At 43.5% G+C, this 20,426-nt stretch overlaps 1 protein-coding gene across 1 annotated transcript in view; it reads left to right on the top strand.

Moving 5' to 3' along the window:
* TNXB (tenascin XB) overlaps positions 1–20,426 on the top strand; it is a 159,540-nt gene that overhangs the window by 22,857 nt on the left and 116,257 nt on the right. Inside the window, exons 2-6 of the mRNA XM_081939432.1 lie at positions 8,527–8,986; positions 9,956–10,630; positions 12,445–12,557; positions 16,286–16,439; positions 18,783–19,064. Coding sequence (XP_081795558.1) covers positions 8,542–8,986; positions 9,956–10,630; positions 12,445–12,557; positions 16,286–16,439; positions 18,783–19,064 — 1,669 coding nt within the window. The 5' untranslated portion in view covers positions 8,527–8,541. The remainder of the gene's footprint in view (positions 1–8,526; positions 8,987–9,955; positions 10,631–12,444; positions 12,558–16,285; positions 16,440–18,782; positions 19,065–20,426) is intronic.

The following is a 20,426-nucleotide window of genomic DNA, read 5'->3' on the forward strand; positions in this document are numbered from 1 at the left end:
AAGAGGGAAAGGAGGGAGGGAGGGAGGATGGACAGACGGACCTAGGCCAGGGAGAATTTGATTAGTCTAGCTTAGACTTTATGTGAGAAGCGATTTCCTTAACATAAGGAAAACATAAGGATAATAAGCACTTTATTACTCCCAATAAATATTAGAGCAACCCTTGAAAGGAATGAAGGGAAGGCCAGAAAAGTGGATTAGACAATTATTGAGCTTCAAGCCAGCAGCTGGAACAAAGATACAGTGATATAGTACAGGCTTTGCTCCAGATGTTGGTTTCATAGATTCCAGAAGGGCATTAATGGAGAGTAGGGAGGGTAATGTCAGTTCTCTATATGACAAAGTTAATTTAGAATACAGCTTCCCCCGACAGACTCTAGACCTTTGAATATCTAACCGCAGGACAGGGAGTAATGCTACTACAGGTACTCTTCGGCGTACAACATTCATTTAATGATTCATTTTTTCTCGCCATGTATGGTACATACATACACTCAAACTAGACTGTGTTGTTTCTCGGTGTCATATCATATATGTGGGTATGTGGATATATGTATAATATTTGTTTTTGTTTGTTTGTCATGTTTATGTAGTGTAATTTGGAGGTAGTGACCCTTTGAGAGCTGTAGGCAACAAAATTTCATTTTAATGTATGCCGATCAGTGCACATTTAAAGTGACAATGAAGTTATTCTAAGTCTAAGTCTAAAGACAGTTCAAAGTTACAACGGCACTGAAAAATGTGTCTTTTGTCACACTTAACGACCATTGCTGCATCCCCACAATCACCTGATAAACAAAAATGAAAATGAAACAAAAAAGAAAAAACAAAATGCACAGGTACAGTATAGGTGGTACCTTGCTCAACAGTAGTAACTGTGAGAGGGATCTTGGAGTCCTAGTGGACAACCATTTAAATATGAGCCAGCAGTGCGCAGCAGCTGCCAAAAAGGCCAACACAGTTCCAGGCTGCATCAACAGAAGGATAGAATCAAGATCACGTGAAGTGTTAATACCACTTTATGATGCCTTGGTAAGGCCACACTTGGAATACTGCATTCAGTTTTGGTCACCACAATGTAGAAAAGATGTGGAGACCAGTGGTGGGATTCAAATAATTTAACAACTGGTTCTCTGCCCTAATGACCAGCTGGCTAGCTGTGGCTTGTTGGTCATGTGACTGGGTGGTCATGGCCAACTCAACGTCACTCATGTTGATGGGTGCTTTGTCTTAGCTATTAAAATGTAATAGGGTTAACTGGAAAGGCAGTTTCTGTAAGCGAGGACAATAAAGATTAGGCTAGAAACAACACCAGAAAGTTTTCTTCCTGCCTTCCTTACAGGATTAGCTTTGTAAAATGGAAATAAACAAAATAAGATTTCTTCTAACAACCCGTTCTCCGAATTGTTTAGAAAGTTAACAACCGGTTCTCCCGAATAGGTGCGAACTGGCTGAATCCCACCACTGGTGGAGACTCTAGAAAGAGTGCAGAGAAGAGCAACGAAGATAATTAGGGGACTGGAGGCTAAGACATATGAAGAACGGTTGCAGGAAGTGGGTATGTTTAGCTTAAGAGAAAGAAGGACTAGGGGAGACATGATAGCAGTGTTCCAATATCTAAGGTGACCAACTTTTTTACAATGAAAAGGAGGACAAATAAATTGGAAAAAATATATCGTAAATAAAAGAAATATTTTATTCATTGCAACAATAATACACTAAAATATGATATATGCATAATAAAAACATTTGCAACATTTTATATTGTAATTATGCTTGCATGCCTGTTAATTATTATTTAAATGAGTACTTTTCCATTGAATTAATATTTTTGTCAATGTATCATCTTCTAACAATATATTGGAAATATCTGAACAAGAAATATCCTTCATATTGAATTTTACGGCAAGTGCTGCAGCTAGAGTATCAACATTCAATCTCGATTTCTCACTTGTCGAAAAATCATTGGCAATTGAAAAAAACTCTTTCAACTGCTGCATTAGTTCCAGGGCAGCACAATGTAAATTGAACAAGTATAAATAAATGTTCACATGGAATATGTTCATTTTTGAAATGGCTGAAAATATCCACCCATCTTTTATCAATTTCAACATGTTGATTTTCCCATTGTATTAATTTTTCAGAATTTAAATATACATTCAGTCTTCTGATTTCTTCAAAGAGACAATTGTCGTCTCTTTTAATGTCTAGCATTTCTTTAGATAAAAATTCAACACAAGATTCAATATCTGTTCAATATACTTGCGATGAAGTAAAAAAAACACCATTAAAAACTGTTTAATAAAATACATCACATAACACGCAACAGATTAGCCTTCAAATATCAGAAAGGAGGACATGTAGGAGGACACTTTTCGAGGGAGGACAGAACTTACAAAAGAAGGACTGTCCTCCCTAAAGGAGGACGGTTGGTCACCTTACAATATCTCAGGGGTTGCCACAAAGAAGAGGTGGTCAAGCTATTCTCCAAGGCACCTGAGGTAGAACAAGAAGCAATGGGTGGAAACTAATCAAGGAGAGAAGCAACTTAGGCAACTTAGGCAAGGGGTTGGACTAGAAGACCTCCAAGGTCCCTTCCAACTCTGTTATTCTATTTTATTCTTGATCAAAATTTGGATGCTTTGCAACTGGACATGTGTTTATGGCATTCATCAAGTCGCAGGGTTACTTGTTTCCCTTTTTGCATAACCAGATCTGGTTATGGGATGCCTCGATTTACAACGATGCTGAATTATGACCGTAATTCCAGGCTCAATGACAGTTGTAGAGGACTCTTTGTAATGCCTCGATTTACGACTACAATGACTTATGACCGTAATTCCAGGCTCAATGACAGTTGTAAGTTGAGGACTATTTATAATGCCTCGATTTACGACCACAATGAATTATGACCGTAATTCCAGGCTCAATGACAGTTGTAAGTTGAGGACTATTTGTAATGCCTCGATTTACGACCCCAATGACTCATGACCGCAATTCTGGATTTAATTGCAATTGTAAGTCAAAGAATACCTGTGAATTGTTGCCATGGAAGATTTTACTCCTAGAAAAGGTGACTCTAAGGAATGAGATCGTACAAGATTTCATACGAGACAGTTTAATCCATTGCTTACTGCCTCTGTCATCAGGGCATTTCAAAGAGATGCTGGTACTCTCTCTCTGGCTCTCCCTTGTCTAATCCTATATACCGTTTCCTCTTCTCTGCTGCCAGCTTCTTGCTTCGTATCTGATTCTCACAGGGCTGGTCTCCGGTTGCGTTTCAGAACATCCTGCTGGGTGTGTTTTCATGGCCGTTACGTTTTCCTGACCTTCCCGTTTCGGCAGAGGGCTGTGGGATCTGCGTCATGGAATCTGTTCGCATTCCTGCTGCCCACATCAATGCCACCGGTGATAGCTGCATCACACTTCCTAATTCCTTCACACTGGTAGTGAGCCATTGCAAAAGCAAAAACCAGACCCCTAATCTCTTTATTATTAGAAGAGAAGAACGGTTGCAGGAACTGGGTATGTCTAGTTTAATAGAAAGAAGGACTAAGGGAGACATGATAGCAGTCTTCCACTATCTCAGGGGTTGCCACAAAGAAGAGGGAGTCAAACTATTCTCCAAGGCACCTGAGGGTAGAACAAGAAGCAATGGGTGGAAACTAATCAAGGAGAGAAGCAACTTAGAACTGAGGAGAAACTTCCTGACAGTTAGAACAATGAATCAGTGGAACAGAAAATGCCTCCAGAAGTTGTGAATGCCCCAACACTGGAAGTCTTTAAGAAGATGTTGGATAGCCATTTGTCTGAAATGGTATAGGGGGTTGGACTAGAAGACCTCCAAGGTCCCTTCCAACTCTACTATTGTATTGTATTGTATTATTGTATAAAACAACAGAGTGGGAAGGGACCTTGGAGGTCTTCTAGTCCAACCCTTTGCTTAAGCAGGAAATCCTACTCCACTTCAGACAAATGGCTATCCAACATCTTCTTAAAGACTTCCAGTGTTGGGGCATTCACAAGTTCTGGAGGCAAGCTGTTCCACTGATTAATTGTTCTAACTGTCAGGAAGTTTCTCCTCAGTTCTAAGTTGCTTCTCTCCTTGATTAGTTTCCACCCATTGCTTCTTGTTCTGTCCTCAGGTGCCTTGGAGAATAGCTTGACTCCCTCTTCTTTGTGGCAACCTCTGAGATATTGGAACACTGCTATCATGTCTCCCCTAGTCCTTCTTTCTCTTAAGCTAAACATACCCAGTTCCTGCAACCGTTCTTCATATGTTTTAGCCTCCAGTCCCCTAATCATCTTTGTTGCTCTTCTCTGCACTCTCTCCAGAGTCTCCACATCTTTTCTACATCATGGTGACCAAAACTGAATGCAGTATTCCAAGTGTGGCCTTACCAAGGCATTATATAAAGTGGTATTAACACTTCACGTGATCTTGATTCTATCCCTCTGTTGATGCAGCCTAGGACTGCGTTGGCTTTTTTGGCAGCTGCTGCACACTGCTTTTTATTGAATTTCAAGGGTCCTTGGTGCTCTCTGAGCTTCCTTGTTTTCTTGCAGACATTTCATTACCCAAACTAGGTAACACCATCAGTACTAGCAAGGAGTGGGTTTTGCTCTCACTTTATATTCCAGTGACTTGTCCTGTCAGTGTTAGTGGTTTTGGTGGTTCTTTGGTTGGGCTGTTTATTGTTAGCTTGCTTGCTTGATTGCATTAGTGTTTACTTCTTGATTGTTGGTCAGATGTTAATCTTGGTGTTTTGGTCTTTTTGATCTCTTTTTGGCTCTGATACCAAGCTCAGAGAGCACCAAACACCCTTCAACCCTGAGCTATAAATATTCTACTTTATTTATTGCATTTCTTCAACCTCTATGAAAATGTGAACGGGCGAGGGGGAAAAAAAGAAAGGAGGCGTTTTAACGCTTAGTACCAGAAATACATTTTTGCCTAAAGTACTGTTGGAAAAATTGTCCTTCTGGGTAAAGTTTCCAGTGGGGAAAAAGACACTGGAGACATGGAGGCTGCTTGGAAAGATGGTTTAATGGTGGACAGGATCACATGGCTTGAGCTCCTGAACAGAAAAGGGGGATCACATGCTTGAAGATGTTGGGTGAAGAAGAGAGACCGAGATGCTGAAAGTTCCTGGTTTTATGCCCTCTCTGGGCTTTGAACCTGAGCTTGTATTCTGATTGGTTGTCAGACTCCCATGGAGCCATGCAAGGGCAACTCTCTAGGCTGTCTTGAGTCCAAGTTTGGTTGAGCATTGCTTCTTCCCAGGTGCCCTGTGGTGAGATGGGTAAAGGGCTAATACTATCGTGCCTTAATCCCATCACCCTGGAGCTGAAGGGAGGAGATCTTTGTTACGTAGAATAGACAGGCCCAGGTTTTTTAAATGGCCCCTTGACAAAGGTACGGGCTATTAAGAGTGAGTCTGATTCCTGCCTAAAAACATTTTTCCTCCATTTCTTATCCAGGGAAATATAATATTCTGCCTTTTCAGTATTTCCCGGGATATTTCATTTTTCTAGGAGAGGGGTGGGTGCTAACTTCCTACAGTACATACAGTTCAATTATCTCTATTTATCGAGGATAGTCCATTCTGGTATTTGTCCTCAGTATATAGATTTCTCTATTATTATGATTTCACAGATTCACAGTCTAAGACTGGTGAAAACTTAATAATTCAAGTCGTAACCGAAGAGACTAAGAATTTTAAATATAACATTGTAGGAATATTATTCCTACACCCACCCCTCTCCTAGGAAAATGAAATATTAAAAGGGCAGAATATTTTCCCCTAAAAGGGAGACAGAAACTCCACCCCACCCCCCTTTGTCAATGGGCCATTAAGGCCTGAGCCAGTCTATTCTACATAACAAAGATCTACCTCCTTCAGGCAGAGCCATATTAGGAATTGCCCAAAACCCTTTCATTACATCATCATCCAGCAACAGCTCAACCAAGCTTGGGACTCAAAAGACAACCTACAGAGTTGCCCTTTCATGGCCCCATGAGAGTCTGACAACCAATCAGAATGCAAGCTCAAATTCAAAAGCTCAGAGAGGGCATAAAACCCAGGGACTCTCAGCATCTCTGCCCTTTTACTTCAAGATCTTCAAGGCATGTGACACCCCCTCCCCTTTTTCCCCCAGGACCTCAAACCATGTGGTCCCATCCACCATTAAAACCATCTTTCCAAGCAGCTGCCATGTTTCCAGTGTTTTTCTCCCCCACTTGGAACTGAACCCAGAAGGACATTTCTTCCAACAATTTCTAAGATATATGCAGTTGCAAGCGAGGTGGGGTGGGGTTTTTGTTTTTGTTTGGTAAAATTGGAGTGTTTGGGTCTGATAAATTCAAACATTCCAAATAGTGGAAGTCCTTGGGTATCGCTCCGAGGGGTCCTGGTATAATGATGGATTTCTTTTTCCATAGTTTACTTTCTCTTCTTATCAGCAAGCTCACAAAGATAGAGACAGAGGTTCTGCCTATTCCTTCCTCTCTCCAAACTGGGCTAATTGTGTGTAAAAATAAATTGCCTTTGTTGATCAACGGTGTGGCTCTCTTAAAGAATAACAACCAGTAAGTTGAGTTCCTCCTACTTCCAATTAATCCATTCTCCTAAACTTTGGAAATCAGGCCCCCATCCCTTGAGTTGTCTCTTTCAAACTATCCATCTGAACCTGTATTCTTCAAAGTGGGCAGAAAAACAGAATAACAGAGTTGGAAGGGACCTTGGAGGTCTTTTAGTCCAACCCCCTGCTCAAGCAGGAGACCCTATACCGTTCTAGGCAAGTCCAATTTTTCTTTAAAACCTCCAGTCTGGAGGCAAGTTGTTCCACTGATTAATTGTTCTAACTGCCTGGAAAATTCTCCTTAGTTCTAAGTTGGAACACTCCTTGATTAGTTTCCATCCATTGCTTCCTGTCCTGCCCTCAGGTACTTTGGAAATTAGGTTGACCCCTTTTTCTTTGCAGAAGCCCCTTAGATATTGGAACACTGCTATCATGTCACCGCTAAGATGCCTGGACTTCAACTCCCAGATTTCTTCAGTCAACATGGCTGGCTGGGGAATTCTGGGAGTTGAAGTCCACACCTCTTAAAGCTGCCAACTTTGGGCTGGCATGCCTTCCTCTGGTATGAAAAAGGATCTGCACACAAATATTTTAGTAGACATTACATCAGACAATCTCTGTTACTAATATGGAACAAAATTAAACATGACCACTATACCAAAATACCTATTTGGCTATCTACGATGGAAGCATACATACACCCAAATTTAATCAATATGGAAAATATAGTCACATATAAAGAGTTATTGAACAGACAGGGGAGATCAAAACTAGATCAGAATTGACATCACTAGGAGTACAAGTAGAATGGTGGTCTTATTTACAGATACAATCAAGGTATGCACAGGATAGGAAGAACGAAGGTATTGCCAAAGACTACACAATATTAGATAAACTTTTGATACAGACAGAAAACAGACTGATCAAAGTGCTGTATAGATATGGAATAGATTTTATGATTGGTATAAGACAAGATGACAAGACTGGAACAAATGTATATATTGTGATTGGACAGAAGGATAGACAATGTATTAAGTAGATTAATTGTTAATGGTTGAAACTAGTTGTATATAATGTGAATGTATGGTCACTTCGACTCCGCGGTATTGCATTGTTTGAAATGTAAAAATAATAAAAATATATTTTAAAAAAAGCTGCCAACTTTGTAAAACCCATCTGGCTTCCAAGTGTAGAAAGTTAGCAATCCACCCCTCTCCTAGAAGAATGAAACATTTTGAGAAATATTTTTAAAAAGGCAGGATAACATATTTCCCCTAAAAGAGAAATAAAAATCTAAAGGGAGATAGAAACTCAGAGCCCCAATTCCCTGCCCCCAAGCAGATACTAACCTGAGGCCAGTTTTTAGTATAGTAGAGAACCAATTTCGTTGTATTTAAGTACAATGACAACAAAGATTATACTTATACTTATAGAAATGCAAATTTGGTAATCCATTACTCCCTGCAGCAAGGTCTGAACAAAGGTAGGGTTAGCCCCCAGCCACAGTAGGAATTGTCCAACAAGCCCCTTCATTGCATCAGCCAAACTTCAACCAAGCTTAGCTCAGACAAACTTCTAGAATTTGTACATGGCCCCATGGGAGTCTGACAACACCCAATAGAATACATGTTCTTGCAGAGGAACAGGAAGCTCAAGTGCATAGCTCAAGAGAAGGTATAAATACCCTCTCCCCACTCTCAACTCCATGTGGTCAATTGCCCAGAACCCATGTGGTTCTGCTTCATCATTAAAACCATCTTTCCAATTAGCCTCCATATTTCCAGTGTCTTTCCAGATGGCATATTTTTCCCCAACACATGCTAAGAAAAGTGCTTGGCTCCTTGACCGTGAGGATTGTTGTCTTCGGCCGTTCTAATTCTGTCCTCTTCTTTCCCAAATTTAGCCCTGATTTATTTCTCTTCCTCATCGTCCCCTTCCTTACAGGTCTCTTGAAGGATCATGGAGAGGCCCTCAAAGGGAATGTATTTCCTTCTGCTCCTCTGCTGGCTGGGGGTTTCCTGGGGGGCACGTCTCCCCCGCCCCCTCATCCCTTCCAATGCAACCGTCTTCTCCCATGTCTACACAATTAAGGTGGCCGGAGAAGATACGCCGAACGAGGGTGCCTCCCCACTGCCCCAAGAGGCCTTAGGTCCTCCTGGATCTTCTCGGGGAGGGGGCCAGTTTGAACATACCCTGGAAGGGTCAGATCAAGAGCACGTGGTTTTCACCCATCGCATCAACCTCCCGCAACAGTCTTGTGGGTGTCCCCCTGGCACCGAAGACACCCAGGAGCTTTGGAGAAGGCTGCAGGCCCTGGAAAATGAAGTGCGGGTCCTACAGGAAACATGCCAAGCTGGGGGAGGCTGCTGCCCTGCCACGCCCACCCGTAGTCAAGCCAGCGAAGGTAAGGAGAGAGGAGAGCAGGAGGGCAGGGTTGAATTTTACCCGGTGGTTGGAATGTTTTGTACCTTAGGAAGTTCATTTCGGAGCTGGGATCAAGGAAACGGGGAATGGCGTGAATTAAGTCCTTTGTTCTTTACCAAAGAATGATGACTGCAAGCTCTTAGGTCCCAGAAACACCACCCTCCCCTCTCCATCCAGCACATCTTAGATACATTACATTCAGCCCCTCCTCTAGAATACAAACCCTTTATCTAGTCATTTATTTCCCTCCATACATCATTCCATTTAAATTCCTTCCTTAAATTCCTTCCTTCTCCCTCCCTCCCACCTTTCTTCCCTCCTCCCTCCCGCCTTCCATTCCTCCTTTCTTCACTGCCCCACCTCCCTCCCTCCTTCCTTTCTTCCTTCTCTCTCTTCCTCCTTCCTTTCTTTCCTCCTTCCCTCCTCCTCCTTTCTTTCTTGCTCCCTGCCTTCCTTATTCCTTCTCCCTCCCATCCTCCCCCCTCCTTCCTTCCCTCCTCTCTCCATCTTTTTTTCCTTTCTTCTGTCCTCCACTCCGCCTTCCTTCCTTCCATCCATCCCTCTTTTTTCCTCCTTTCTTCCTTCTCTCTTCCTCCCTCCCTGTCTCCTTCCTTCCCATCTTTTTCTTTCTTGCCCAGTGCCTTTCTTCTTCCTTCCTTTTTTCCCTCCCCCCTCCTTTCTTCCCTCCTCCCTCCTTTTTTCCTTTCTTCCCTCCTCCTTTTCCTCCTTCCTATCTTCTCTCCATCTTCCCTCCCTTCCTACAAATAACTTTGTGAAAACCAGCCTTTAGAAGACCCGAGTTTTATTTTCATTCATTCTCACATCGGAAGGTAAAACAAGCAGCTGAACTCACGGGCTTCCTTCCCAGGGGCTATAAATACAAACATTACGTGATTTGCAGACAAACAATTCCTCCCTCGGCCTCCTTATGTTTCTCTCTCTTCTCTAGGCCAAACAGACATCCGCACGTTATGTTCGCACCACGGATCCTTCGACCTCTCTCGTTGCCTGTGCGAATGTGAGTCGGGTTGGGGCGGTCCCACCTGCGCCGAGCCGGTCTGCTCCGGAGGCTGCGGTGGCCCAGAGCGCGGCAGGTGCGTCAATGGGCACTGCCAATGCCAGCCTGGCTACTCGGGGGTCAGCTGCGAAGAGCCGCCCCCTTGCCCCGATGACTGCAATGACCAAGGACGCTGCGTGGACGGCCGCTGCACCTGCTTCCCAGGATATGTGGGGCCCTCCTGCTCCGACCCAGTTTGTCCCCAGAACTGCCATGGACATGGCCAATGCGTCTCGGGACGGTGCGTGTGCAACCCGGGTTACAGCGGGGCGGATTGCGCAAGCCGAGCTTGCCCTAGCAACTGCAACAGGCGTGGAGAATGTCGTCATGGACGCTGCGTGTGCGAGCCAGGCTTCATCGGGCCGGCCTGTGGCACCAAGACTTGCCCCAATGATTGTAACCAGAGAGGCCACTGCCTGCAGGGAGGGGTGTGTTCCTGCCACCCAGACTACACTGGCCCTGACTGCGGTCAGCTGGCATGTCCGGAGCACTGCAGTGGCCACGGAGAATGTCGGAATGGGACGTGCGTGTGCAACAGTGGCTATTCGGGCGATGACTGCTCAGTAGGTAGGCACAAAGGTTTAAACAATCAACCAGAATAGAGCTGGAAGGGACATTGGAGGTCTTCTAGTCCAGCCCCTTGCTCAAGCAGGAGACCTTGTACCATTTCAGATAGCTGGCTGGGCAGCCTTTTCTTTAAAACCTCCAGTGATGAAGCCCCTACTTCTGGTGGCAAACCATTCCACTGGCTGATTCTTCTCACTGTTAGGAAAGTCCTGGTTGCTTCCCTCCTTGATTAGTTTCCATTCATCGTTTCTTGTCTTGTCTTCGGGTGCTTTGGAGAACGAGTTAAACGATTGGGATTGGGTTTTAAGGTTCCTGGAAAACAGCAGCTTTTTTAATGCTATTTTGCTTCAGCTGTTAAATCCCCTTAATGTGTGTTTTGAATTGGCCCACATATGCTGGCTGGAGAACTCTGGGAGTTGAAGTCCACACATCTTAAAAGTTGCCAAGGTTGAGAAACACTGAACGAATAAGCGACAAGGTCATTTTTTGCTACCAGAGAGAGGAAAAAGGAGCTGTGGATTTTCTTGCACAAATCTATATGCTATTAAAAGTGTCCTTCCTGTAATCTTTAATTGGCAAAACGGTGCATCATAGGGCAGAGGTCTTCAAACTTGGCAACTTTAAGACTTGTGGACTTCAATTTCCAGAATTCTGGGAGTTGAAGTCCACAAGTCTTAAAGTTGCCAAGTTTGGGGACCCCTGTCCTAGGGCAACCATTTTTGAACCCATATGCCCCAAATGAGCTAATTTAAAGAATGCATCCAAAATCTGTGATCCATAACTCCCAAGGAAATGAAATTTGGGGAAGTTGTCATAAAATCATAGGGACCTTGGAAGTCTTGGTACTCCAATCGCCTGCCCAAGGCAGGAGTCCTTATACCTTCCTGGGCAACATGGCTGCCTAATCTTTTTTGAACACCTGCATGGATTTAGCTCTGGGAGCTAAACTGTTCCATTGATTAGTTGTTCTCCCATTATAGGGAAATTCCTTCGTATGCAGTAGTGGTGAATATCTGTAGCTCAGATGTAGGATGAGGTTAAAGGTTCATTCTATGAGCTTGTGGATTGATTTCTGAAGGTTTCCAGGCAAGGTAACACCCACCCTGAAGCCCTTAAAAACAGAAGAACACTGACACTGACATCCCCTAAACTCCGCTGAAGATGTTACCTAGCCTGGTAACGAAACATTCGGAAACCAACCCTCATGCCTTCTTATTTTCACATTGAGTCTTCCTCTGAAGAACTTCAGTGCTGCTGAGCTACTGCTGCAGTCATGTGATGCTCATTTTGAGCAGTCTGTGACAGTTTCCCAGCCGCTCTCATAATCCCTCGGTTCCTCCCCCACCCAGCAGCAGCTACTTACAGTACTTGCCTGCTTGGAAGGAAGGGGGGAATAGGGAAGGCAGAAAGGAAGATTTCTAATGCTCCCTGTCAACTTCCTACAAAGAAAATCAATGGGGAAGCCTGCAGGAAATCAGAAGTTGCTTCCATACTCATTGCTTTTTTGCCCACTTGTGGTGATTCTGTTTCTTTTCTTAGATAAGGAAATATCTCTGAAATAATGGCTCAACAGGGCATAAGTTATCTAGTGTTTGAGCTATTATGGAATATAATATCGCTAATATCGTTATCCATCGCTAACAGAAGTGTGCACTTGATTGTTGGTGATGCTCACTGACTATCTCCCCTCAGACAATAAAGGCAACCTTATCAGCAAAATTCTAAAGAGATAACTATAAAATGAGAAAGCAAGCAGTATTGATTTCTGCTCTTATATACACACACCGTATGTTTTTTCCCCTTTTCCTAACCAGAGATTCCATCCATTGGTGTCCGTGTTTCAAATCGAGATGAAACTTCTTTCCGCCTGGAGTGGAACTACCCCGATATTTCTGTGGATGGATATGAGATCCATGTGGCACCCAAGGTAACAAGATACACCCTGGGGACAATGTGCTTGGGCAACAGAAGTGGAGAATCCAACTTGGGCTGCCTTCCAAATGTCGCTAAACTACAACTCCCAGCAGCCCCAGGCGGTGTGACCAGAGGGAATGCTGGTAGTTGTGGTGCTTCGACATCTGGGTTCAACCAGAACTCATTTCTATTCATTGTAGCTCCTACTATAAGAAAACAATTGGATTTTTTTTTTTAGGCTACTAAAGGCCGCTCCACTCAGTCCAGCTGTCCATTTCTGGAAGGCACAGATGGCAAATGGGGTTCGTCCTTTATGCGGCCCCAGTTCAGCTCAAACGCATTTTCTTTTTGTGTTCTCCTGATCTGCATGAAGATAGGATTTTACAGCTTGTGTCCGCTCAAATTGTGCTCTCCGCTTTGCTTGTTGCATTTTACTTCGTATTGGCAGGAATAGCCAGTGTGTGTGTGTGTGTGTGTGTGCGTGCGTGCGTGCGTAGGAGAGGGAGGGAGAGGGAGGAGTCAAGATGGTAAGGATTAGTATATGATCACAGATCTGGCCCTTTTCAATGTGAATCACCAAGTAATGTACATTAAAAATAGCTACCTACTTTTTTCCAATGCATTATTAAAAAAATGATCAGTGCATCATTGAAATACAGAGGGGGGAAGATTTAGCTAAGTCCCAGGTCCATTCATTCATTCATTCAATCAATCATTCATTCAATCATTCATTCATTCATTCATTCATTCATTCATTCATTCATTCATTCATTCATCGACTGCCTATGGCTACTCACCTTCCAATGGAATTCTGGACAGTGAATGCGGAAATGGCACCAGCATCAACTGAGAGAACCACACTAAGGCTCCACAAAACCTTGTTCGTTTGGCTTCTTTGAAACTGGGGTTAAATCCCTGTCTCTCGAAATGATAAACTACCCTGTTTCCCTGAAAATAAGACCTCCCCGGATAATAAACCCAATTGGGCTTTTGAGCACATAATAAGCTGTTGTGACCCAGCAGGATCCTTTGCAGCTGCTGAGCGACTCAGATAGCGACGAGCCCTACAAGTCGGCTATGGAGGAGGTGGAGGACCCTGGGCAGGGTTCAGACGCAGAGCAGGGACCAGAGAGGCTGGTTGGCCACCAGGAGGCGCCTGAGGCATGGAGCAGTGGGGAAGATCGGGAGGGTGGAGAAACGAAGGCAACAGCTGCTCCAGAGACAAGCTCCTAAAAGATAATGAAGCTCAGGTGGTTGGGGCGTGGCTCCTCCCAAGAGCTTATATAAACAGAGATTTGGAGAGGAGACTTCTTGCAGGATACAACCGTTTAAAGTAATCTGCAGTACGTCTGGTCTGATCTGTTTCCATTTGTAACATGCTGGAGAAGCTGTTATCTGTATCTGTCGGAGTCTGAGTTGCTGCCAAGGTCTTATCTGTGAGTTCTGTGAGACTGTAGTCCTGTTATTAAAGTGTGGCATCCAGCTAAGCCTGTGCCGGCATTCATTACTGGACGGAGGGGGTTCAGAACAGTAAGCTCTCCCTGAAAATATTGCAACACAGCAGCAGCCATGAGGTGACCACGCTCGCCACCTCCTGCACCTCAAAAATAATAAGACCTCCCCGAAAATAAGGCCAAGTGCTTATTTCGGGGGTCAAAAGAAAATAAGACCCTGTCTTATTTTGGGAAAAACATCGTAGTGAATCAATAAATTGAAGAGGAGGGGGTAGTGCCAGGAATGAATAAATAGTAATGAAAGCAAAAGAAAATGTCATTGCCAGTTTTTTGAATCAGCAGCTCTGCATGTCAGGCGAAGTCCATAGCCGCTCTGCTACTAAAGCAATAGCAATAAGAATAGCACTTAGATATACACACCACCTCCCAGTGCTTTACAGCCCTCTCTAAACTGTTTACAGAGTCAGCATATGCCCCCCCACACACAAACAATCTGAGTCCTTATTTAAATCAACCTTGAAAGGATGAAAGAGTCAACCATGAGCCAGTCAGGATCGAACTACTGGCTGTGGGCAGAGTTAGCCTGCAATACTGCATTCTAACCACTGCATCACCATGGCTCTTCTATTACAGGAAGCCCTCCTGTAATAGCTTCTTGAAAACAATCTGAGGAATGTGCAGTAAAGGAACACTTAATTTAAAGCTAGTTGTGATACCTGGCTATGTGTGCATTTTGAAGATCTAACTTGGTAAACTTTGTTTTAAGTGTGCAATATCAGTGATGGGATTCAGCCAGTTCACACCTAATCGGTTGGTAACTTTCTAAGCAGTTTGGAGAACGGGTTGTTGGAAGAAATCTCATTTTGGTTTTTTCCCACTATACAGGGCTAATCCTGTAAGGAGGGCAGGAAGGAAACATTCTGGTGTTGTTTCTAGCCTAATCTTTATTGCCCTGTTTACAGAAACTGCCTCTCCGGTTAACCCTTATTACATTGTAGCAGCTAAGGCAAAGTGCCCATCGATGTGAGTGATGTCAAGTTGCCACGCCCATTCAGTCACATGACCACCAAGCCATGCCTACCCAGCTGGTTATTAGGGCAGAGAACCGGTTGTTAAATTATTTGAATCCCACCACTGGTGCATATGCAAGAAGACTCACTCCTAGAAAGAAATAAAAATAGCAGTAGGTTTTTTTCCCCAGACACTCAGTGAAATTGCACTACTCACAGAAACCGTTCTACAGGTCAGTCCTCGACTTACGACCACAATTGAGTCCAAAATTTCTTTTTTTAAAAAAAAAAAAATTTAAACATAAAAAAAACAACATAAAAAAATTCTCATCCATTACGTACAGCATATCATTTGGTTACAAGCTTTGTGCATCCATATTTTCGGTTACATACACAGTCACAAATTTTTCATCTAATATGAATAGGTACCTTACTTTCATTTTACATCATATGTTCAATTATAATTAATATTTCTTTCCTTTCAGCAAGCCTCATTCCCTTGCATTCTTAATTATCTGTTTAATAACAATATACCTTTATGTAATCACTTAGCTTATTCTGATTGTTTTTACAATGTAAAAAATTTCCCCCCAACTATTTATGTTTATACGTCACAACTTTCAATTAGCCCAAAATTTCTGTTGCTATGTAAGAAGGTTGTTAAGTGAATTTTGCCCCGTTTTACACCCTTTCTTGCCACCCTTGTTAAGTGAATCACTGCAGTTGTTAAACTACTAACACAGTCATTAAGTGAAACTGGCTTCCCTGTTGACTTTGCTTGCCGGAAGGTCCCAAAAAGGTGATCGCAGGACCCTCCAGGACACGGCAACTGAGATAAAGAGGTGTCAGTTGCCAAGCACCTGAATTTTAATCACATGGCCATGGGGATGCTGCAAAAAAGTCACTTTTTTTCAGGCTGTTGTAACTTTGAATGGTCTCTAAATGAACTGTTGAAAGTGGAGGACTACCTGCGTTTAGAATGTAGGAGGCGCAATTTTCCCTGGCAGAGGGTTGCAGGAGGCCGTCACAGCTGAAAACGGAGCTCGGGAGCCTGTTTTCACTGGCAGAGTGCTCAGGCCACCACAGGGACCCCCAAAACGAGTGATATCGAGCTGGCCACGGCCACCGTGGCCACACCCACCCCGGTCCCCCCTCCAGGTCAAACACAACCCTGCTGCGGCCCTCAATGAAATCGACTTTGACACCCCTGCTCCTGAGCATCTGTATGTTGTGTGGTATCACTCTGTCTCTTTTTTCCCCCTTTTTCCAACCTGCAGAAGGATCCTCAGGCAGGCGAATCCATTCACCTGTCTGGCAACGAAAGGGACTTTGAATACAAAGGACTAAAGCCGGGGGAGGAATACACAGTCACCGTTCGGGTGGAAAAAGGGCAACACTACGGACCCCCTTTCACCCAGACCGTGCGTACGCGTATGTAGTCTGGAGCTGTGGCTCCATTTCTGTCTGCCTCCTGCATTTTCCATTTCCCTCCCCCAACCCCTCGTTGACCTCCTTCCATGTTCGTACAAATTCCCTTCTCCTTGTCAAGCAGGAAATTTAGGTCTGGTCTATTCTCTCTAAGTCCCACGTATATTCAGATCTGGTCAAAGATGGGTCCTCGCATAACCTTTTTTTTTTTCCACGGTGATGAAGTGAACCATGCAGTCATTAAGCAAAGCCAGTTGACCTGTTGATTTAGCCTGTCAGAAGCTGCCTGGGAAGATTGCAAGTGTCAATCACGTGATCCCCCAGGACGCTGCAACCGTGTGATTTACCCGCCGGTTGCCAAGAGACAGAATCATGATCACATGACTGCGACAGTCATACGTGCACGGACTGGACGTACACCACTTCTTTCAGTGCCGCTTTGTCACTTTGAATGGGTGCTAAACAAATTTGGTTGTAAGTCAAGGATTTTCCTGTAATACTAGAATGCCTTTCCCCCCCTCTCATTTCTTGAAAATCTTTTATGCAATTCGTATAGTTTGCCAGATTTCATTGTGTTCTTTCCCTCTCCTCTTTCTTTCTCTTTCTGTTTTTTTTTTCTGTTTTCATTCTCCAAATATCATTCTAAGTAAATAAAAATAAAGAGTGAACATCCTCATTAAGATCCTATCACACAGAAGAGGGAATCAAACCATTCTCCAAAGCACCTGAGGGCAGAACAAGAAGCAATGGGTGGAAACTAATCAAGGAGAGAAGCAACCTAGAGCTAAGGAGAAATTTCCTGACACTTAGAACAATTAATCAGTGGAACAACTTGCCTCCGGAAGTTGTGAATGCTCCAACATTGGAAGTTTTTAAGAAGATGTTGGATAACCATTTGTCTGAAGTGGTGTAGGATTTCCTGCCTAAGCAGGGGGTTGGACTAGAAGACCTCCGAGGTCCCTTCCAACTCTGTTATTCTATCTATGAAATTAGTAAGAGGAAAAACACATTAAAATGGATGTAATTATGCTAGTTTAAGAGGAGGTAAATCAGCCCATTATTAAATAATGGTTTATATCTCCCTGTTTGTTATGCTGCTTTCTCTGCATTTGATCCTTACTTGCATTAAATAGCTGCAGCTCCTGTTATTCCTCATTTAGGAATAACTGGTCTGAGATGCAAGAATCTTAATGTCTATGGAGATTCTCAGTCATCCAACTCATGTTTGTTCCAAAGGTGTTTTATTCAAAAGACAACTGGACTTTCTTTGTTTTTCCTTGAAGACGTTTTGCTTCTTATCCAAGGAGCTTCTCCAGTTCTGACTGAATGGTAGGGAATGGAGGATTTTGCAACGCAGTCTTTTCAGCAGTTCCAAGAAGGTTCCACAACCTATTTGCACTATACAGGTGACCCTGAGGTAAACCTCCAAGTGGCCTCAATGACTCTCAGAGAGAGTGCTAACAATCAGATGACTGCAAGGAATATCAATCCTTTCACTCTCCATCCTTCGGTCAGAACTGAAGAAGCTTCTTGGATGAGAAGCAGAAGAGGCCACACTTGGAATACTGCATTCAGTTTTGGTCTCCACGATGTAGAAAAGATGTGGAGACTCTAGAAAGAGTGCAGAGAAGTGCAACAAAGATGATTAGGGGACTGGAGACTAAAACATATGAAGAACGGTTGCAGGAACTGGGTATGTCTAGTGTGATGAAAAGAAGGACTAGGGGAGACATGATAGCAGTATTCCAATATCTCGGGGGTTGCCACAAAGAAGTGGGAGTCAAACTATTCTCCAAAGCAACCTGAGGGTAGAACAAGAAGCAATGGGTGGAAACTAATCAAGGAGAGAAGCAACTTAGAACTGAGGATAAATTTCCTGACAGTTACAACAATTAATCAGTGGAACAGCTTGCCTCCAGAAGTTGTGAATGCTCCAACATTGGAAGTTTTTAAGAAGATGTTGGATAACCATTTGTCTGAAGTGGTGTAGGGTTTCCTGCCTAAGCAGGGGGTTGGACTAGAAGACCTCCAAGGTCCCTTCCAACTCTGCTATTGTATTGTATTATTGTAAAAAAAAAAAAGTCCATTTGCCTCTTGAAAAAAGCACCTTTGGGACAAGGATTTTAATAACCATTAGATGGCAGCAAAGAGTTATATTATTATTTTTTCTAGCTCTTAGCTGCCATTTTGGTGTCATCTGGATTTTACAGGCCAGATGTGGTAACTCTTGTTTACTCCTCTCGTTAAGCTCAACCCCGTCTCTTTCCACCTCCAGTTGTTCCCCACCCTTATTCCCACTCCCAATGCAACGACTTGTTTTTCATGTATCTCTTCCTTTCCCCCCAGGAGTGGCTCCTCCCACTGGCCTGCAGTCATCACAAGTGTCGGGAAACTCCCTGACCTTGCAATGGGAATCACCAGCCTCTCGCCCTGAGGGCTACATCCTCAGCTACGTCCCTCTAGTTTCCACTCGGCCCGTCAAAGCCATGAGACGCGTAGAGCTGCCCGCAGCCCCCGAGCGTGTCACCCTGGAAGACCTGGAGAGCAGAACGCGATACCGTATCACCTTAGTTGCCCGCCAGAGTGGTGAGAACAGCCGAGCCACCAGCATTGTTGTCAGCACCACAGGTAGATCCCTAGTGTCTTGACTGCATCGGTCTAGAACTTTATTTCGTCTGGAAATGTCTGTGGAGATTCTCAATCATCCAGATCCCGGTTGTCCCAAAGGTGCTTTTTTGGAAAGGCAACTGGACTTCCTTGGTTTTTGTTTTTCCTTTGAATACATTTTGCTTCTCATTCAAGAGAAGCTTCTTCAGATTTAACTGACAGGTGGGGAATGGAAGGATGTATATTCTTTGCAGTTATTTGGTCATTAGGACTTAAATTTGAGCCAGCAGTGTGTAGCGGCAGCCAAAAAAGCCAACACAATCCTAAATTGCATTAACAGAGGGATACAATCAAGATCAAGTGAGGTAATAATACCACTCTATAAAGCCTTAGTAAGACCACACCTAGAATACTGCATCCAATTTTGGTCACCACACTATAAAAAGATGTTGAGACTCTAGAAAACGTGCAGAGAAGAGCAACCAAGATGATGAGGGGACTGGAGGCTAAAACACATGAAGAACGGTTGCAGGAACTGGGCATGGCTAGTCTAGTGAAGAGAAGGACCAGGGAAGGCATGATAGCAGTCTTCCAATATCTGAGGATAGCTGCCACAGAGAGGAAGAAGTCAGTCAAGCTATTTTCCAAGGCATCTGAAGGCCACACAAGGAATAATGGATGGAAACTGATCAAGGAGAGATTCAACACTGAGGGTTGGTTGGTTTCTGGTATTCCTGCAACACATGGAACAACAGTACAGTGTTTTAATTCAATCAGAATAGAATTGGAAGGGGCCTTGGAGGTCTCCTAGTCCAACCCCCTGCTCAAGCAGGAGACCCTATACCATTTTACTATACCAGTTCAATCTTTTCTTAAAAACCTTCAGTGATATATTACATACAACCTCTGAAGGCAAAAGCTGTTCCACTGGTTAATTGTCCTCACTGTTAGGAAGTTTCTCCTTAATTCCAGGTTGTTTCTCTCCTTCATTAGTTTCCATCCATTGTTTCTTGTCTTTTGGTGCTTTGGAAATTAAGTTGACTTCTTCTTTGTGGTAGCCCCTCAAGTACTGGAAGACTGCTATCATGTCATCCCTAGACCATCTTTTCTCTAGATTGACCGTACCCCAATTCCTGTCACCCTTCTTCAAATGTTTTTGTCTCCAGGCCTTTAATCGTCTTAGATGTTCTTTGCACTTTTCCCAAAGTCTCAACATCTTTCTGGTAACGTGGTGACCAAAACTGGATGCAGCATTCCAAGTGTAGTCTTACTAAAGTTTTATAAAGCGGTACTAATACTTCACACGATTTTGATTCTATGTATGCTTCTGTTTATAACAACCAAGGATTGTATTAGCTTTTTTGGAAAAAGCACTTTTATGTT

The sequence above is a fragment of the Natrix helvetica genome, assembly GCF_964273705.1.
Source record: "Natrix helvetica genome assembly, chromosome: 1".
In the NCBI taxonomy this organism is placed as follows: domain Eukaryota; kingdom Metazoa; phylum Chordata; class Lepidosauria; order Squamata; family Natricidae; genus Natrix; species Natrix helvetica.